The sequence below is a fragment of the Symphalangus syndactylus genome, chromosome 15 (genome assembly GCF_028878055.3).
Source record: "Symphalangus syndactylus isolate Jambi chromosome 15, NHGRI_mSymSyn1-v2.1_pri, whole genome shotgun sequence".
In the NCBI taxonomy this organism is placed as follows: Eukaryota; Metazoa; Chordata; class Mammalia; order Primates; family Hylobatidae; genus Symphalangus; species Symphalangus syndactylus.
This window is the reverse complement of record NC_072437.2, coordinates 22298669-22320002: the sequence shown is the minus strand read 5'-3', so window position 1 is coordinate 22320002 and position 21334 is coordinate 22298669. Positions and strand designations below refer to the sequence as shown.

At 47.0% G+C, this 21334-nt stretch overlaps 1 protein-coding gene across 5 annotated transcripts in view; it reads right to left on the bottom strand.

The window, feature by feature from the left end:
• Nucleotides 1-21334, bottom strand: part of STK24 (serine/threonine kinase 24) — a 129514-nt gene that overhangs the window by 25811 nt on the left and 82369 nt on the right. For all 5 annotated transcript variants that reach the window (XM_055244511.2, XM_063618960.1, XM_063618958.1 and 2 more), the window contains exon 3: nucleotides 5165-5221. In XM_055244511.2, coding sequence (XP_055100486.1) covers nucleotides 5165-5221 — 57 coding nt within the window. The remainder of the gene's footprint in view (nucleotides 1-5164; nucleotides 5222-21334) is intronic.

Below are 21334 nucleotides of genomic sequence, written 5' to 3'. Positions count from 1 at the left end.
ACTATTCTAAAGAACACAATCGGGAAAACTCTGCCTTAAGTCTGCTTTCTCCACATCTATTTTTCAGTGTTCATAGAATGTAGAAATTTTAATTTTCAAAATGAGGAACACAGACTTTTCTCATCACCTGGGTGGAAAGTTGGGGAGGAGGATAGAGATGCCGGAGTGTTTGCTTTTGTTCGTTAACGCTGGAGTGTGGGAGAATCCACTCAACCAAAGATCAAAGTCACGTTAGAGGCCAGGCGCGGTGGCTCATGCCTGTAATCCTAGCACTTTGGGAGGCCAAGGTGGGTGGATCACCTGAGGTCGGGAGTTCGAGACCAGCCTGGCCAACATGGTGAAACCCCATCTCTACTAAAAACACAGAAAAATTAGCCGGGCATGATGGCACGTGCTTGTAATCCCAGCTACTTGGGAGGCTGAGGCAGGAGAATCACTTGAACCCAGGAGGCGGAGGTTGTTGCAATGAGCCAAGATCGCACCACTGCACTCCAGTCTGGGTGACAGAGCAAGATTCCGTCTCAAAAAAAAAAAAAAAAAAAGTCACAGTAGAGTCGGGTCCCATCTCCCATCTCCTCCTTCACCAAGTCTGTGCCCAAGCCGACGATCAATAACCTGTGGCTAGATCTGGACTTAACCACCTCCCTTCCATTACCAAGTCTCCTGAAAGCAACGGCAGAGCGGCCTGCTGTCATTCCCAAAGAGCGCTAAGAAGAAGAGGTGAGGAACACTCATGGAAAATCCTCCCCTGGATAATTAAGGGCTGGCTCTGTGATGACTATCTGCATGGTTCTGCCCTTTTAAATCTGCCCTGAACACCATCCATCATTGACTTATATGCCCATGGGGAACGAGGAGGAAGGGGAGAAAAAGAGATAAAACTCTCCTTACTTGGGGGGAAATCCTTCCTGTGTCAAAATCCACCATAAAGGGTATTCGCCTGCTGTCTATCCCACAGAGTGCCTCATGAGCAGCTCGGACCAGGCCAAGCTCTCCAAGTCATCAGCTGGCGTTCACCATCGTGACCATGCTCTCCATCATTCAGGCACTTGCAGACTCTTCAAATAGGACCCAGGAAAAAAACCTAGACCACATCCTACCTCTGGGTGACTTCTAACTCCCCCTCCCCAAGTCTGTCCTCCCCTGCTTTGAAGCTCTGTAATAGGGTCTATCAACCAGGCACACAGCCACGACAAGAGACCACATTTCCCAGACTCTGAGCAGCAGCCTGTGGTCAGGTGACTAAGACCTCGCCAGCGGGTCAGACAGGAGCAAACACACCCCCTGCCCCTGCTTGGTCTTGGCCCTGAAGCACTGGCAGCGGGAGAGGACAATGGCTGAAGACCGAGGGAAGCCTGGGGCTCCAGATGGTGGAGCCACCCACCAGCACAGACCGCGACGGTACGGACCAGAGCCACTGACCCCACGTGCGGGGGAGAAATAAATTTCTATCTTTTGTGAGACACTGTTTTAGAGCTGCTATGACAGCAACTTGGCCTAAACATCAATGAATATGCCATCTCATTTCTTAAAACCCATGTTGTGTACTCATTTTTTAAGTGTGTCAAACATCTCTGCCTGATTAAGTGACTGGTTTATGTAGCATAGTCCCTTTGTAATTAGATTCCAAGGCTGTCCCTCGGATTCTCTGGCTGATCTTTTAATCAGCTGAAACCTTCTGGTCTCAGGCCCTCTGTGGCTCATCCTCACTCCAGCTCCCCCATTCACCTCCCTCGCCTGCATTGTTTTCCTTGTAAGGAAGGAACCTTCTAACAAACGGTGTAATTGGCCGACCTCCCCACCAGAACTCCCTGAGAGGAGGACTTTCCACTGCTGTGTCCAATGGCAATAACCCCCAACGGCCAGAGCAGCCCCTGGCACGCAGAAGGCACACAAGTCTACGCCAAATGAAAAATGGTTTCCCTCGCCAGGCTACAAAGATGGACTGCATTTAAGTTAAGGTGTCTTGGACTGTGTGATACTTCTTAAGCTCTTCTAAGTCAGGGCACCCTAACAGGCAAGGCGGCTGGAACTTGAGAGATGACTGATGTGAGTAGTTTTCAAGCTATATTCCAAGAGCCTAGTGGCCTTGGGATCATAGAGACACTTAATTTCCATTGACCATTTTATTTTAAATTTTTTTAAATCAACAGACTGAGCACACACTCAAATATGTGCATTCAAAATAAAATGTGTACCTATTTTCTATTTTATATTCATGGCTCTTAATAATACTTCTCTATTCTCCACCTGAGATCCCAAATTTGCATTTTTTAAAAAGTTAAAAAGCACCCAGAGAGCGGAAAAGGTGGCTGCTAAGGGATGCACCCCCTGCCAGCTGAGGGATGCGTATGCCCGACAGCAGACTTGGGCTAGCCATCCACAGGTGACGTCTCAGCAACTTGCCCAAGCAGACCTGGGCTCATCCCAGCCTTCAAGTCATAAAGCCTCTCTGCTTCGTCCTTCGTCCTGATATGTGGGGCCCGAGATTTATGTATATGCCATGTTGTCTGCCACCCAATTTTTAACTTGGGGCAAAGTCACTTCCCCTCTCTAGGGTGCCCCAGGCATCTGTAAGTTTCCAGATGGACTTTCAGTTCCCCTCAGCTCCGGCAGACCCTTGCACCTCAAGAGGGCCCGGTGGTGTGGATGTGGGAAAGAAGCAAAGACTGCAACAGTTCCCAGCCTACCCCCAAAACACCCCTTCCCAAGAAAGTGTGGCCTCTTTGAGGGGCTGAGAGCAGGCCAACAGAAAAGGGTAAAGATGGAGAAAGAGGACAACATCAGAGGTCGGTAGAGGACACCGTGGGGTCAAGGGAGGCCACAGGCTCTGAGGTGGCAGAGCAAGGGTCAAGGCCCAGCCCTATCTGCTAGCTGGGACCCCTCAACCCTGAAGGCCTCCTAGCTGGGACCCCTCACCCTTGAGGGTCTCCATTCCTGCACCAATTAAATGAGACGATTAGGGACATTCAAAAAGGAATGTCTGTCCCTTGTCACCAGCACTCCTTAAGCAGAAGTGAAAAACGGTTTGCTGGAAGTCTCACACTATCTGGGATTTTTTAAGTGGAGAGTTTTACCCTTCCTTCCAACTGTAGTATCTAAAATTTCACAGACTGCAGTTCAAAGAAATCCGAAGGTTATCATCAAATAAATTAAATTATTATACCATTAAAAATGAACACGCTAAAGCATTCCTGGAATTGCTCTTCTGAAGGACTTAAATGTTGGAAAAACAGTCCCTGTAAACAACTTCGTATATGCTACAAATGAAATTCACTTAAGATAATAGTAAATCTAATAACATAAAATGAGGTAATTTTCTACATTTCTGTAGTATTTCCCAACAGGGTGAAAAAATGAAAAGCTCTTTATGTGAACATTTATGGAAAGGAACCAAAATAAGTTGTAAAAATAATCCCGCTACATTGCTGTTTTTCCCTTTTTAATATAATTTTATACCATATTAATTTTTCTTGAAATCTCCCTTTTAATACCATTTTTATCAATTATTTTTATGGTTTATAACAATATTTGATTATGTAAATTGGGTATGTTAGCCTTCTGGAGATACATATAGTTTCAGAAGTTTATCTTCCCAAAACAAACTATCAATTGCTATTATTACTGTGAGAAAGAAGTTTCATCTTATTTATTTTAGAATTAAATTTTTTATAGAGATGGGATTTTGCTATGCGGCCCAGGCCAGTCCTGAACATCTGGGCTCAAGTGATCCTCCCACCTCAGCCTCCCAAAAGTGAACAGACTGTAAGCATGAGCCACTGTACCAGGCCTAAGAAGTTTCCTCTCAAAGGGGCTTTCTTTCCTTCATGAATAAAATCTGTGTAGACTACGCTAAAATAACACAGCTTCCTTCAGCTCACCCTGCAACCGCAGTGGAAACCGCAGCCCTGTCATCCTGATGACCACCTACCATCCAGGACCCAACCTCTAACACTGCAATGACAGATCTGGCCTATCTTGAAAATCACCATTCACCTAAATGCCCTGCACTTACAGAAGGGGTGGGGAATGAGTGATCACAGTGACTTCGCTGCATAACCACAGCGGGGATGAGATAGCAAGTGCTAAACAGCTGCGTGAATTCGTCTGCATTTACTATGCTTCAAGGATGATTTCAGCTGTGCTCATGACATATGCTGCTTATCTGTAAGCACTGCGTCAAAACCCAATAGGAAGCCATGTTTTACACAAGCGAATCACAGACCAGGATGGTACAGCCACCCTCCACCTGGCTTCCACTACCTTACGTGTGGACTGGAGGCCACAGAAGGCACTCGAGGGAGAGTTCAGAGGAAACATCACTGGTACGGGCCAGCCCCACCTCCACGCCCTGGGAGCGCTGGCAAGCATGGAAGTGTGTGTTCCCCTTAGGCATGACCACTGCTCCCACATCCAACATCTGACCTCCATAATCACACCTTGCCTCTTACTTCCAAAATGAAAATATTACACGCTTACTTTGGAAACTAGGTTGTCATGTGAAATATGAAACGATGAGATAACAGCCCTACAAAAGTAAATAGAGCCTGTTTCAGAAAATAAGCTACTCAACTGTTCTTAGGTGAGATAATTCCAGGCATGATCCTTCCTTGCTTCCTTCTATGAATAGATTTATTGGTTTCCCATGAAACAAAACAGCTGGTTTCAAAAGTAGACAGGCGTGAGCCACTGCTCCTGGCCTATAATCCCAGCACTTTAGGAGGCCGAGACAGGGGGATCACTTGAGGTCAGGAGTTCGAGACCAGCCTGGCCAACATGGCAAAAACCTATTTCTACCCAAAAACAACAACAATCGCAAAATTGGCCAGCTGTGGTGGCATGCACCTGTAGTCCCAGTTACTTGGGAGGCTGAGGCACAAGAATCACTTGTACCCAGGAGGTGGAGGTAGCAGTGAGCTGAGACTGCGCCACTGTCCTCCAGCCTGGGTAACAGGGTAAGACTCTGTCTCAAAAAAAAAAAAAAAAAAGTAAACCGTTAATTTTTAGTGATGTATAAGAAGCAAAAACACATAAGGAATAGTTTCGTTCCTTTTTTAATGCAACTTGAAAGAAAAAGAAATGGATACATGCAACGGATTCTTTAAAACCCAGGTTTCCTGAGAAAAAGCTTTGATACGTATTCTGCATCCAACATAATACTTACTAGATCTAGTGCGGAGCCTCCACCAAGATATTCCATTATTATCCATAATTTTGTATCCTATAAAACAAAACAAAAAAAAAGAGAATCATTTTCAAAATGAATCCAGGAAAATTTTTTTTAATAATCAAAGAGTATTTTTCACAATTATATTGGAACTAGAAAGTTTGACAAACATGTACCAGCACGGGAAGTGTGTCAAAGTGAGAACTGTGCTGGGACCCCCAGACTGCAGGTACACCCCCATCATGCTCTGGGAGGGAGCCATGGGGTGTGCTCGGGGGCCCGCACCTGACTTCAGGGCTCCAGGGCGTGCGTTCCACCCACTGCCCCAGGATCTTGGAAGGTGGACTGGGTGTTTCCACTTCTAGGCCACTTCAGTGGGGGATCCTCAGGCACAGTGAGAGCTGAGAACCTGCAGCCACTCGAGGCGGTGGTGTCACACACATTGGGAGAGCAGTGCCAAGGCAAGACCCTCTCCTCTTCCTCCCTCCTGCAGCACTGAGCCTCCCTGTGCCCCCCATCCCCCACCATGTGTCTCCAAGTCCCTGTGAGTGGAGAGGCTGCCTAGCGTGGCCTCCGACTCACTTGCCTGTTTGGTAGAAGGGCAGCCAATTCTAGCACCTCCCAAAGCTGCCACACTCTCCCCTCAGGGAGCTTTCCAGAAAAGCAGGCCTGTCCTAACATGCATGTCTGTGTCCTCTCAAGGCCCGGGCTCTCACAGTCCCCAGCTCTGCGCCTGCCTTCCCTGTGGTCTCTCTTGAAGCTACTCAGCCCTCATGACTTGCAGAGTTCTCTTTTCAAAACCACAAATCCCAAAGTGCTACTCCCTGGAAAACAAGCCCGCAAACCTGCCCGCCCTCCTGGGGGAGGCAGGCAGTGCAGGGCACGGGGCAGCCTGGGCAGGGTCTGGATCCCGACTCCCACTTCATGACCTAGGGGCCCAGGCAGCTGTCTCCTGAGCTTCTGCACGAGGCCACGGCGAGCAGCCAAGAACCCACGGCTGGCACGGGACGCCACCGCCAGAGTGTGGGTTCACAGCGGGTTCACGGGGTTCAGAGGTCAGCCTGCTCCGCTGCTGACTCAGGACTTGATGGTAGCTTTTGCACACATGGAGAAAAAAAAGAAGAAACCTTTTTTGAGTCTCTTTGGTCCCTTCGGGAGAGCACTGAGTCCAGCTCTTAGAACACCCAAGGAAGACCCCTCAGCTCGCCCCTGACTCTAGGTCTCACTGTGCTGACTCCAAATGAGCTCACCCTTTGAGAACATGTCCCAACTTCCCAGGCCTTTTTGATTTTGGAGGTTCTGCAAGTCAGGAAAATGCTTCACTTGTCTTCCCTCCCCACACCCTGTGCAAACTTTACTTTTATTATCTATTGCTCTGATTTTCATTTCAGGTTTACTTCTCTGCATTTCCCACTTAACAGCAAACTCAAGTGCCCAGGGACAGTGCTGGTGTGCTCGAGCTCAGTAAATGTTAACTGTGGACCCTGTGACCAAAGGGTTAACTCGTGTTGACTCTAGGGAGGCGCTAATAGTAACATGCACCGCGTTTATAAAATACATTCCTCTCAAAATTCAAACTAAATCCTGCCATCTGGAGTTGATTCTAAGACAGCCCAAATAAACAGCCCAAGTTTTAATGTATGTTGAACCCTTTTCAAGCGTTTAAATGCCTTTGACTGCTAAGATAATAAAGACAACTTCAGTCTTGACTGGACAAGTGCAGAAGCCTCGAATGATGTGTCTGACATCCAACTCAGAGGGAGAGGCATGTCGCTCATTCAATAACCATCCAGTCACGGGCACCCGCCTTGAGGAGGCTTGGTGATCCCAGGTTCTGATTTCAGGGAAGCTTCCATCATCAAGAGTGTCCTTCAGCACACCTTCATCTCACACACACGCTCACCTGCAGGCTTCCACAATGCTTGCTCCTTCCTGGGGAATGGGCATGCCACAGTAAGCTCTTACAGGAAAACACCAGTATCTTTCTAGATGGCACAGGAAATCTAAATCGCTTTTCCCTAAGAGAGCTGGGAACTCTGACATTTCTACTCCCACTCCCTTTTTAATAGCTGCTGTTTAACTGGTTTCACTGGCTCCCATCCCTTCTATTTTCTGGGCATTAAGTCTGCTCCCAGCAGGGAGGTAATCTCCCCGCCTCTTCTCCCAATGCAGCCAGCTGTGCAATATGACACCCTGGGAAACAATCTTTTGCTGACTTAGGGGACTGAGGGTCACCAGGCAGCTTCCTGGAGCAGCAAGGCACAAGTGACCACCCCCTAGTCCTTCTGCACTTCCAAAGCTCCGCCCTCCTCAGTTCACTGCTGCTCTCAATCTGACCACCAAGGTAGGTCACTACTTGCCAAGCAAACAAGATAACTTTCACCTGGCTACCTTCTCCTTTTAAGGAGCCCTAGCAAGACACCTCAGCCAAGTTTTCTGTGTCACCCTGATCCTTCCCGGGATGTGCAAGCAAGAACAGAACATCCAGAAGCTCTCCACCCAGAGCAAACCCCGCCTCAGGACCGAGGCCGCCTCCTTCCTGGAGAGGAAGATGGAGAAAAAACACAGCCTTCCCACTTCCCTCCAACTCATTCCTGGTAGCAGACGCGCTGGGTGGCAAGGCTCCCCAGACATGAGGCTCACCAGAGGGCACTCAGGAAACCAGCTCAAGTCCTTATTGAGGTCACTGCGTCTCAAATACTCGGGCTGGGCCTGTGACTCACACACCAGCACCAACAACCAGGGGGTGGGATATTGCATCAGGAAAAGCTCCACTCTGGGTGGAACCTGCTCTTCAACCTCATTGGATGTGTCACCGCCCAGTGGGCTCACCTTGCCCGCTGCCTAGACAGAGCCAATTCATCAAGACAGGGGAACTGCAGTTGAGAAAGAGTAATTCACGCACAGCCAGCTGTGCAGGAGACCAGAGTTTTATTATTACTGAAATCAGTCTCTCCGAGCATTCAGGGAGCAGAATTTTTAAGGATAAGTTGGTGGGGTGGGGGAGGCCAGTGAGCCAGAAGTGCTGATTGGTCAGAGATGAAATCATAGGGAGTCAGAGCTGTCTTCTTGTGCTCAGTCAGTTCCTGGGTGGGGGCCACAAGATCAGATGAGCCAGTTTATTGATCTGAGTGGGGCCAGCTGATCCATCTAGTGCAGGGCCTGCAAAATCTCTCAGGCACTGATCTTAGGAGCAGTTTAGAGTGGGTCAGAATCTTGTAGCCCCAAGCTGCGTGACTCCTAAGCCATAATTTCTAACCTTGTGGCAATGTTTGTCCTACAAAAGCAATCTAGTCCCCAGGCAAGAAGGAGGTCTGCTTTGGCAAAGGGCTGTTACCATCTTTGTTTAAACTGTAAGTTTCTCCCAAAGTTAAGTCAGCCTATGCCCAGGAATGAACAAGGACAGCTTGGAGGTTAGAAAGATGGAGTCAGTTAAGTTCGATCTCTTTCACTGTCTCAGTCATCATTTTGCAAAGGCGGTTTCAGGTGTGCAAGCATTCCAGCCGCTTCGGCCCGGGAAACCTGATGGAGCCCGCTGGACACGGGCAGCATCTGCACCACTGCCTGGCATTCCTGGGGCTCTCTTCCTGTGCTCTGCATGCACCAGCCACTAACGGAGGAGGACCCTAACACCCAATGCCAACCAGTAAGTACGGCAACTTTCCCCTCCTTCCCACAGAAATGGGAGGAAGTGGGCCAGGCGCGGTGGCTCACGCTTGTAATCCCAGCACTTTGGGAGGCCGAGGCGGGCGGATCACGAGGTCAGGAGATCGAAACCACGGTGAAATCCTGTCTCTACTAAAAATACAAAAAAATTAGCTGGGCGTGGTGGCGGGCGCCTGTAGTCCCAGCTAGTCGGAGAGGCTGAGGCAGGAGAATAGCGTGAACCCGGGAGGCGGAGCTTGCAGTGAGCCGAGATTGCGCCACCGCACTCCAGCCTGGGCGACAGAGCGAGACTCAGTCTCAAAAAAAAAAAAAAAAAGAAATGGGAGGAAGTGGAAGAGGGGCAGGGACAGGAACACATGGACACAGGGAGGGGAACATCACACACTGGGGCCTGTCGGGGGGGGCGGGGGGTGGGCTAGGGGAGGGACAGCATTAGGAGAAATACCTAATGTAGATGACGGGTTGATGGGTGCAGCAAACCACCATGGCACGTCTATACCTATGTAATAAACCTGCACGTTCTGCACATGTACCCCAGAACTTAAAAGTATTAAAAAAAAAAAAAAAAAAAAAAGAAAGAAAGAAAAAGGGGACAGAGTGAAGGCCGGGTCTCAGTCTTCCAGTGCCCATACATGTGGGTTGCACTCGCGCCAGGCCCCTGCAGCACTGCACAGGGAAGGCAGGACAACAGTCAACACGGGTGCCAGAAGAGGGCCCTGAAACATGCCTTCGTCAAGATCCCAAAGAATCGTTCCTACCAACAATCCTAAGGAAGAAACCTTCAAAGGCGAACACCCAGATAAGCTTGGGAAAGCAAGAGACAGGCTTTGGGGGCTGCAGGCAAGGCTCTCCTTTACAGCCACACCAGGGGTCCTCCACCCCAGCACTGACTTTTGGGGCTGCTCAGCTCTGTTGCGGGCCTCCCCATGCACTGCAGGGTGTTTAGCAGCACCCCTGGCTCTGCCCACTAGATGCCGGTGATACACCCCAGGTTCTGATAACTAAAAATGTCTCCAAACATTGTCAGTGTCCCCCAGAGGGCAAAATCACCCAACTGAGAACCCCTGAACTACACCCACGATGGACGCTGACAAATCTGACATGGTTCCTGGACCAGAGGCATTGTTCAGCCATTCTTCCTCGTCTTGGCTTACACACTGAAACTCCTGCAGCAGGAAGACCAGCTCTTACCAGGAGACATCAGGCAAGTCCTTTAAACCCTCTAAATTCTTCATCCACAACAAGATGGGAATCAGATCTGTGCTTCCAACCTCACAGTTCCAAGTGACAATTAAATGAGATCATGAGTAGGAAAGCACTTGGCAAAGTTCATGGTGCTCAACAGATGCAAAGTGCTATCAGCTTTATCAACATCATCACCCAGAAATGCCTCTGAATAACCTGGTAAAACCAAAAGGGCCCAATTAACAATTCTAAGTAGTTTCTGAGCAAAATGAAGCCTGGTACAATGATTCACGTATTCTGCACCAGAGGCCTCGAGGCAGGAGCGTCTGAGTGGCAGCCTGTTCTCCGGGAAGGACCCAGCTCTGTCCTGCAGATGTGGAACCACTGTCCTCATAAAACCCTCCAAACCATGACTTCTGAGGCACTTATTCCCCAAGAAAAATAAACCAGCAGGCTTCTCGGCACAACGATGACTTTAATCGAAATAATTTCATGTTTTTTAAATGGCCTCAAATAACCTAAAGTATGAAGGACCTCGTGATACAATTTTCTCATCAGGGAAATAAAAGTATTCATTTAATTAATAAATTCAGGCATCGAAATTTAAAACGTGCCAAAGTATATACAGTGAGAAGTCTCCCTCCCACCCTGGGCCCCCATTACCCAGCAAACCAACCCTCCCTGCCCCAGCAAGTCATCACGACATCTAATGTAACCTCAGAGAAAAATAGTTATGCACATACGAGCAAATACCTACAAAACCTTACCCCCCTTTTACCCAAACGGCGGCATTCTACACACACTGTTGTTTACCTTGCTTTTTACCTAAAGTTTCTTAAAGAGCAGTCCATATGTAACGGACTTCCTCATTTTTTTAACCATAATTAGCCCATGCCTTATTGAGCTCACATTGTTTCCATTTTTTGCTCTGAGGGCCCAGGTGTCAAGGAAGAGCTGTACATTTGTCAATTCTGCTGGGTCCTGGAAGCAGACCTGCTGGGTGAAGGGACTCCATCTGAATTTTTAACAGATACTGACAAATGACCCTCCAAAGAGGCTGTCCCATATATGGCCTCAGCAGTGTCGGAGGGTGCTAATTTCCCCCTTTCCCATGCCACAGTGTCATCAAGTTTTATTTTTTACTTTTTTTTTTGGCATTTTTATGGGCTGAATTGTGCTTCCCTCTCCCACACACCCACGATTCACATGTTGGAGTCCCAATTCCCAACGCTGCAGAATGTGACTCTTTAAAGAGGTGACTGAGTTGCAATAAGCTCATTAGGGTGGGCCCTGATCCAATACGGTCGGTGTCATAAAAAGAGATGAGGACACACACACACACACACACACACACACACACACGAAGACCACATGAGCACAAGGGGAGAAGATGGTCATCCACGAGCCAAGGGGAGAGGCCTCCCAAGAAACCATCCTACCAACACCTTTCCAGGTTTGTTAGCAAATGAGTTCCTGTTGAAGCCTCCCAGTCTGCACTACTTTGTTCTGGCAGCCCCAGCAAACTAAGCCAGTTATTCATTCATACACAAAGGATGCTTCAGGGGAGTTTTATTTATCTTTCTCCTATTGTAAGGCTGAACATCTTTATATATTGAAGAGTCATGCATATTTTCTTTCCTGTGAGCTGTGTATATATATATCCTTTGTCCATTTTTCTATTGGGTTACTGACCTTTTTTTAAAAGTAGGAGTTTTTAACATATTGGGAAAATTCACCTTCTGTAATAGGAGCTGCAAACACTAGCTTTTGCTACTGGTAGTTTTTGCTTACAGAAATTAATTTAATATAGACATACTATCAATAACCATAGCACTTCCAAGCAAACTTGCCCCGAAGTATTTGGAAGTGCCTCCTAAGAACCCGGAATCGTTGACCGCAACCAGGGCCCCCACATTAACAACTCTCACAGGAGCTTGGCAGAGGTCACACGAACCCACCAAGGTTAAAAAAAAAAAAAAGACAAACGAGAAAGGGCAGATGCCACACAGTTAACAGTGAAGATTTTAAAACAGGAATTCGAAACTGCAGCTCTGCTCTGCACCTGAAATGCCCTCGGCAGCCTCCACATTTCACCAGCTGTAACCAAAGGCCAAGACCAAGAGGAATAAACAATGCAGCGGGCTTTATTAAAATCACACAGGGTCACAGACTTCCTTAAGAGTGTGAGTTTTTGTAAAAGGTACCTTTCTGCGCAGATGACACGTGTGGCCTCAAAGCCTGGTTTGCATCCTGCTTCCACCCAGGCCAGCTCTGATGGCAACTGCAAGGCCTCACCTATGAGCCTGCACTTCCCACTTGCCCCCAGGACTAATGTGCACGCTCCTTAGAGGGGCTTCGATGATGATGAAGTGAAGCCGTGTACACAGCAAGACTCATCAACTTGAACCACTGTTATTGTGTTAACTCCACAGTGTCCTCTGTCTGAACTGCGGGCTTGCAAACCCCAGAGAAATCCAAGCCTGTTGCCCATTTTACCTTCAGAGCAGCCCCTGACCATCTTCAAAGTGCAGGAACCATTCCTGAGCTCGAAAAGCTTAACTGGTTGTTCCTCAGGCTCACAGACGCTAGGATTTCTTAACTGATTTATCTAACACGTAACATACCTACTAGGTACCCAGGGTGGCTGACGAGGAACGCAGAGTGAGTAACACCCTGGCTCTGGCTTCCAGGAACTTCTAATAACAGAAAAGTGGGCAAATAATTAGCATCAGCCAGCCAGTGGCAGATGCCACAAAAGACAGGGAACGCCTGATTGCTCACAAAGGTCCGTCTGACCTCCAGGAGGGAGGCGGCACCTGAGCTGCTCCCTGAAGGACTGGGACCTGCCAGCCTGGGGCAGGGGGTGTGTTTCTCACAGGCTCAGGTGGAGAAGACCAGCAGAAGGTGAGGAAAAATCCTGCTGGCGAGGGCAGCTGGGAATGAGAGGGACACCCTTGATGCCAGCTGATTGTGTTCAAAGTTAATTTAATAAGCAATGGGAAGTCACCGAAACTTCTGCTAATAGATAGAACAAATGACCAGCCACCGCCTACAACAACAAATATATGAGGAGAAAAGGAAAGTAAGAGCAATGAGAAAATCAAAGCAGAAGGTCAGGGAAAGGCCCAGAACGGTTCTAGAAGTGGCACTGACGAGCACCCACAGTGGATGGGCATGGAAAGAAGAGAAGCCGGAAGCAAACATGGTGCCCTCCTCTGCACCCAAGACAGCCAGCTCTGCCAGGACAAACGGCAACAGCAGGTAGGCAGGGGAGGGAGTGGAGATGGGTGCCCCCATTTCTGTGACATTGAGGAAACATTCTGGTGGGTGATTCAGCAAGCCAGCCGCTTCCTTTGCTGGCTCCTGTGTGCACAAATATACACCTTTTTCTCTCATTAATATGTCTCTTATCAGTTTAATCTGCAGGCCCCAAATGCTGAACCTAACATAGAGAAAGAGTTTTTCCTTCCTGACAAGTGAACTATTGCCAAATTTTTAACTCAAAGGGCACGTTGATCACATGCAAGCCACCCTAGGTAAATAAAGTCCAGCCCTATCATTTATTATCTTTAGTTAGTAAGAGGACCCTACAGTCACCGGAGAACATTACATCCTGTGGGTCACTCTTCCCATGTACTACCCTAGTTCCAAACTGCATTTTGAACTCTTACATTATCTCAGCAACACAATTAAAGGGGTGGGGGCAGGACATACAATGCTGAGTTGGACTAACGTCCAGGGTCAAAGCTTTCACACAATGAATGTGGAGTAAAGGCTCCGGCCTTCCATTCTCCCAGGTGATCATTATTAGAAAAGAACCAGGCAGCAGTGACAGCTTCCGGTGTTGGAGAAAACCCGATCGGACAATGTGGAAGGAAGGCTTATCCTCCTGGTGTTCGCAAACAAGCATGTGCAACTTAGGCACACAGCAGCTGAATGTCTCCAACCCACTCCCATAGGGAAGGCAGCCTACATTAAAAAAACAAAAACAAAAACAAAACAAAACAAAACAAAACAAAACAAAACAAAACAAAACACAGAACACCGGAGTTTCTGTAGCAAATCATGTCACTGCTGATTGCCTACTAACCTGAGGAGGCTTCCCACAGTGAAGGAAAGGCTGGATGGAGAATGAGAAGTGTTCTCTGGAGAAAACCAGAGAGAGCTGCAAAGATGCACGGGGACCAGCCCAGCACAGAAAGCCAGGGAGCTGCCTGGCTAGGGTGGAGAGGGAAGCACTGGTCGTCCTTCCCTTTCAGATGCCAGGCACTGCGCAGGGTGCCTGGCGTACATCAGGTCACCAGTCCTCACCCCGTTCCCGTGAGCCAGGGGTACAGCTGGCCCCCTTACAGAAGAATGCAGGAGCACACCGGACCTGCATCCCTTCTCACCTGTCTGTGAGCACTGCCTTCTCTGCTGACCCTCAACTAATGTCCAAGTTCCCAACAGGTGGCTTAGTCACTATTTTTAGGGATGAGAATGGGGTAGGGGGAGATCACTGCTGATTAGGAAAGGAGCAGGGAGGGAGACCCCAGGCTTCCCTCTTCCAGAGGGCCCCAAATGCAGGAAGAAGTGCTTCAAAGCAAGGAATGTTTTCTTGTGCTGGCAACAAACGTTAACTGGGAGAAAGGCCACTGTGGCATCAACATCAACTTAAACATAGGGGTGCACAATAAAACCACAATAAAACCTGAAATAACACAAATAACAAAACGAAGCAACTGAAAATTACTGGATCACATCCTCACATCAAAGAAAAAAATCAAAACCATCACTACAAGTTAGCTACAAATAATACTGGAAACACTGCAACACCAAAAGCTATACAATCCAGCCAAAGATTTATTTCGAGAAAACCCACAGCATTACAAACATTCATTACTAAGCCAAAAAAATACTAAGTGTTCAATCCAAAAGTCTAAGAAGGAAAGCAAAGAACAGAATAAAGATACATGCATAATCAAAAATATTGGGATGAGAAATGAATCCAATCATTTTTAAAATAGATAACCTCCAATTACTATAACCAAGGAAAAAATAGATAACATATCCATTTGCAATAGAGCAATAAAAGGAGAAAATCTTTAGACAGGAAAAAATTTTTAATGCAAATAAAATACATGGCAAAATTTTATAATAGTAAATTTGAACATACAGAATTAGACAATTTCAATAACGTATTAATAAAATTTACTCAAGAATAAAAACTATAGGCAGAAAAGGATGAAGAAATAGATCAATTCACCTCCTTTAAAGAGTGTGTGTGTGTGTGTGTGTGTGTGTGTAAACAAATCAACAGATTGCAAGAGGCGCAAATGGTTTTGCCCTTGAATAATTCCAAAACGTGAAGGAACTGGTAATTTTAGCAACTCCTTCAGGGCACAGTACTTTTTTTTTTTTTTTTGAGACGGAGTCTCGCTCTGTCGCCCAGGCTGGAGCGCAGTGGCGCAATCTCGGCTCACTGAAAGCTCCGCCTCCCGGGTTCACGCCATTCTCCTGCCTCAGCCTCTCAGAGTAGCTGGGACTACAGGCGCCCGCCACCACGCCTGGCTAATTTTTTTGTATTTTTAGTAAAGACGGGGTTTCACCGTGGTCTCGATGTCCTGACCTCGTGATCTGCCCGCCTCGGCCTCCCAAAGTGCTGGGATTACAAGCGTGAGCCACTGCGCCCGGCCCAGGGCACAGTTATTTTTTAAGGGCATCACAACATAATGCCAAAATCAAGGACGAAGAGGAGGAGGAAGAGGTTCCTATTAAGGAAGGATGAGAACTCCTAGGAAGAGGGAGGGTGCAGTTCTATGTGTGAGGAGCAAAGCCCTTTGTGCGATAGGAAGCTGTAGTCCAGTGAGAGGGGCTGACCCAAAGAGGGCCCTTTCTAGGGGAGGAAAAAAAGGGCGCTTTTGGAAATGAGTATGTGATATATGAGTGTCTCTGGGTATTTAAATCTTTTTCAGCTCTTCTCGAATACCACCGGCCCACCCCTAGCAATCCTCAGGATTCGCTCCGCACAGCCCATCCCCCAGGTGGGCAGGATGCAGGATTTTCAAGAGGCTTGAGCTAGAAAAGCAACATTCTCCTTCACACGGGGTGGCCACAGGCTTCCTTAGGAAGAAAACAGCCCCAGAATTTCTGTCTGTTTCTCCCTGGTCGAGAAGGGAGGATCCATACCACCATCTTATATTAGTACCATGGGGCAGCAACTCATAACTGTACTAAATATCTTCATGATGAGAACTCCACTGGATTCTCCCAATCATCCTGTCCCCTTAGGTAATCAGCCTTTTCCCATTTTACAGATTAAGATGCCTGGTCACATGGCAAGGAAGGAGAGAAACTGGGACTCAAATCCAGATTTCTTGACATTCCATCAGATGCCTAAATAAGAACCACAAGAAAAAACAATTCACAGACTATTAATTTCTAAAGGATTCCAGTAAGAAAAATACTTTGACTGTTCTTAACATTTAATTTTTAAATGATTTCCTTTTAGAAGCCAATGAACTCTAATCTGACTGTCCAAAAAGTACATCAATTTATGAAAACAACTGCCTGTAATTTGAAAGATTTACATGCCTCATTCCATCGTGCCAGGTTTAAGAACTCCTGATCCCCTTTAATAAACTGGAAAGAACACTGGGCATTCCCTAAAACATTCTTCTTGGGATTTATGTCACAGACCATCTCTTTTGGAAATGGCTGTGTGCGTGTGCGCGCGCCCAGTATGTACAGAGATGTTCCTCTTTTCCATAAACACAAATTTGACACATTAAATCTGCTAATGGGAAGTTTCTGTGCTTAAATTCTAGCACATACTAAGAGGAATAAAAACATTCTGCTTAAACTTAAGGATGCTTACAAAGCAATCAGGGAAATACAACTACAACTAACCTAAATCTGAGGGGAAAGAAAAGAAGCAACAAAGAGAAGCAGGAAAAAGTACCCTGGGAGGCAAGAGAGAGATTTTTTCTTTCCTCCCCATCCATCTTCATTAAAGAGCAAACATCACAGCCAATGATCATCAACCTGCTAAGTCAGATAAGTTCCATGCCATAATCTTGATATGAAGCTAGTAACGTGTTCTTTCTGCAAAAGTGGAATATTTCTAATAATTACAATATTGTTCTGCTAGATGACAATCTTAATGGTCAATATGTAACGCGTTACAAATATTAATGAAAACCAAAAAAGGTTATTTTTTATGACTTAGCATTCTTTCAAGACCCAGCCAAAAGAGACCAAACAAGACCAAGTCAGAAAGTATGTCTGAGAAAGAATAAAGACTTTACGGTATTCTGCAAAAAAAAAAAAAAAAATTTTTATTTATTTTATTTTATTTTTTTTTGAGATGGAGTCTCACTCTGTCGCCCAGGCTGGAGTGCAGTAGTGCGATCTTGGCTCACTGCAAGCTCTGCCTCCCAGGTTCACGCCATTCTCCTGCCTCAGCCTCCCGAGTAGCTGGGAATACAGGTGTCCGCCACCATGCCCGGGTAATTTTTTTTATTTTTAGTAGAGACGGGGTTTCACCGTGTTAGCCAGGATGGTCTTGATCTCCTGACCTCGTGATCCGCCCACCTCGGCCTCCCAAAGTGTAAAATTTTTAAGAAGTGCCTCGGCCGGGCGCAGTGGCTCAAGCCTGTAATCCCAGCACTTTGGGAGGCTAAGGCAGGCGGATCATGAGTTCAGGAGATCGAGACCATCCTGGCTAACACAGTGAAACCCCATCTCTACTAAAAATACAAAAATTAGCCAGGCATAGTGGCAGGCACCTGTAGTCCCAGCTACTCAGGAGGCTGAGGCACGAGAATCGCTTGAACCCGGGAGGCGGAGGTTGTAGTGAGCCGAGATTGAGCCACTGCACTCCAGCCTGGGCAACAGAGCAAGACTCTGTCTCAAAAAAAAAAAAAAAAAAAAAAAAGGAAGTGCCTCTAACAGTATTATAAGGAAAAGCTATGGAATGAGCTGGTTCACAAACAGCAAATGCTGTATTTCAAATGCATGGGTGACAAATTAATATTTATATTTCCACTGCCATGTGTGGGGTTTAACCCCAAGCTAAACAGCTTCCAAAGGAAGGGACTGTTCACTGTGGTTATCTGTTCAACGCTTGATTGTCCTGAGGGATTTTTTTTCTAGTGTTGGAACCCTCTGGTTCTCCTCCCTCCTACCTTTTGCTACTTCATTTTTATTTTCTGCATAATCCTATTCCAGAAGGAACTGTCAGTTATGTAAATCAATGTGTTCCTGATTTATAATAAGTTTGTTAGCCGAGAGCTACTGAAACAGTCACACTGCACTAGGGTCAGACATGCAAATCCAAGGGCACCCGCACTGAGGCACCCCGGGGCACAAATACCTGGCTAAAGGCCCAGGAGAAGGGTCTGCGACCCATGGAGGGGTGCAAAGACAGCTGCTTCTCGCCACATCCAGCACAGAAGGAACCACCACCAACGCCTCGGTGAGAATGACCCTGTGGCAACACATAAAACCCAGGCGGCAGGATGGCGGGCTCCAAGAAACAGCCTCCCAGCTCCGTCTAGCACCCAGCAAACCACGCCCGATGTCAGCAACAACCACGACAACCTGTTACTACCAGACAGGATTCAAGAAAGGGGCCTGGTTCCCGCAGCCCACTTTCCTTATTTTGAAGCAGGTGTCTTTATTTACTCAAATGCCTTGAAGTCATGCTGTGCTACAAGAACTGCTGAAGGAGAATTGATTTGCCTCCCTGGAAATAAGTCTCCTTTAATTACTTATCTGCGGTCCTTTATTCCATAATCTAATTAACATTTGTGATCTCTTGTATCATGCCACATTGTAGAAATTTACTCAGGAATATAGAAGTTCTAGAAAAGAACGCATATGGCATAATTATTTTACTGAAATATATCAGATGTGTCTGGATACCCCAGACAGAGGTTTAAATTTGCAGAATGTGCATATTGAGACAAAAAGCACTAAAAATGCCATTAATACTTATCTTAAATTATAGGTAACATTAGCCAGAAAACAGAGCTGAATTTCTTTTTGGAGAAGTAAAATATTTAGCCTAACTGGAATTTTAATTCCATTCAACTTTCTGCACAGAAAAAAACATAAAATGAAGCTGCCAAATGTCTTCGGGGGCTTTCTTCAGTTACACTAGGACAGTGTGTTCAGCAGAGAGAAAGGGATCATAGACCCTGTCCTCGGAAACATTTCAAAGCAGATCTTTTATATTATCTTCGGCACTGAGCCTACAATTTTTTCCCCATAATTGATTGCGAAATGAAATGTACGCCCTTGTGATTTCACAGCAAGATTTCCTTGCTGATTTGTTTCGTCCTTGCTGATGTGTTTAGTCCACCCTAAAGCAAATAGCTTTGCTTTTACCCACTATGGTTTGATACCACGGGCTCCATGGACCATTTCAATATTCCACAAAAGCTCAAGGACAGATCCTTGCATACTAAAGATTTTTCTCAGAGAAAACAGATGTGCTTCTCCCTCTCCCAGAAGTTGCAGCTGTGCCAGACTGATCAGAGAGGCAGCCGATGACTTCCAAATGGCAAAGGAAGCCTTGGTGCATGGCTGCCCTGCACTCATGCGGGAGGGGGACAAAGGTCTCCAGGTTCCCTGCTGGGAGCCCATGGGTGGGATGATTTAAGCAGATGAGCAGACACTGATGCAGGGAAGTGAGGACTGTGTCAAGAGGCGGCAAGCATGCTCATAAGAACCAGAGAATCCTCATGTTTGGAATAAACAAGTCAAGATTTCCAACCCTTGGCGAGGCAGCAAAAGTGGAAGGGAGAATTGCCACAATCCAAACTGAAGTCACAAGGATAAAGATTTTGTTTATTGCTTAGAGGAAGGGAATTCTCATGGAAAAAAGAAGTCAACTCTGACTGCCCTACCACATCAAAGGAGGGTGTGAGGCTACTGCGCAAAGAAACAGAAGTCCCCAGCGTCACTGGGCCCCGGTGGGCTGTGGCTGCGCAACCAGAAACCAATGACTAGGGTAACTCAATGGCCACCAGACGAAAACCCTCCATGTCCCCAGGAAGGGCTCCTCTGGGTGTGTCCCCGCACAAGATTAACGATTTGGCTGTTCTCAAAGAACACTGTGCCCCCTCTTCAATGCAATAAAAATCCAACTTACAAACCTCTGGGGAAATTGCCACTAAAATGAGCTGTGCATGTGATCCTGTTTATAAAATGTTGCAGACTCTGCTTATTATATTTGCGCCACTTAAAGAGAATCACAAACCCAAAACCCATTCCTTTAGAGGGCAGAGTTGATTAATCGGAGCCAACAAATGGTGAAAACAGAAGCGGCACAGCAACAGGACAGACATTTGGAAGTAACTCTTAAATCAATTTTGTTTAAAATCACCAGCAAAAATCTAAGAAAACAACGCAGAGAAGTCACAAAACAGACAGTGAAATGCGCAAACCACATCAACTGCGGGTACACATCCTACTCTCCCCCTCCAAGTTTTAACATGCTGAGATTAGAGTAGGGCAGTGTTGGGACCTGCATTTCTAGGAGCAAGAAACCCATATCCGATTCTGGCAGAGGCTAGGTGCCCAGCAGCCCCAAGGACAGGCACCCTTCAGCTGCCAGGCCCACTCTTCGGCACACCTCTGCTCCGGCCACCTCCCCGCCCTCAGCACAGTCATGCTTCCTCACTGCCTTCCTCTGGGGTCTGCCTCAAAGCCACCCTCCCTGTGAGCTGCTCCCTGACCCCTCCACTGAGGGCTCCAGAAGCCCCACCCAAGCCTCCCTGTGCCCCAGTTTTCTCCACAGCACTTATGAAGGTAGGACTAACCATGTATTTTAGGAATTGGTTTATGGTCTCTCACCACAAACTCCAGGCAGACTGTGAACAAAATTTATAATGCACATTTCTTTTTCCCTGCCTGCCAGATCAAAAAGAGTAAGACACCAATGTTTCTGTTCCCTTATTTTACCTTCCATGTCACAGATACAGTGATGGTGCCCTAGTGAAAACCAGGACGCCATGAAAGAGAGGTCAGAACCTCTTGTCCCAATCTCACGCTGCTTACCTCAAATGACCTGTCGTGGTCTTTGAGGAATTCAAGAGCTCCCAAAACAGAGGTGGCTCAGGAGACCTGGGCCCTGCTGGCAAAGCTCAGGAGGGCAGCTCCAGCCACTAACACAAATTCTGTGGACCACCCACACCCTGGCTCTGGACTTGCCCATTGGCTTGGCTCTCATTTAGATAAGAGAAGGCGGCACCTTCCTCCCATCCGTGGTGCAGAGCTGGGTGGATACCAGGATGTGTAGAGAAAACTGGCACAGCAATGGAAAAACAACAG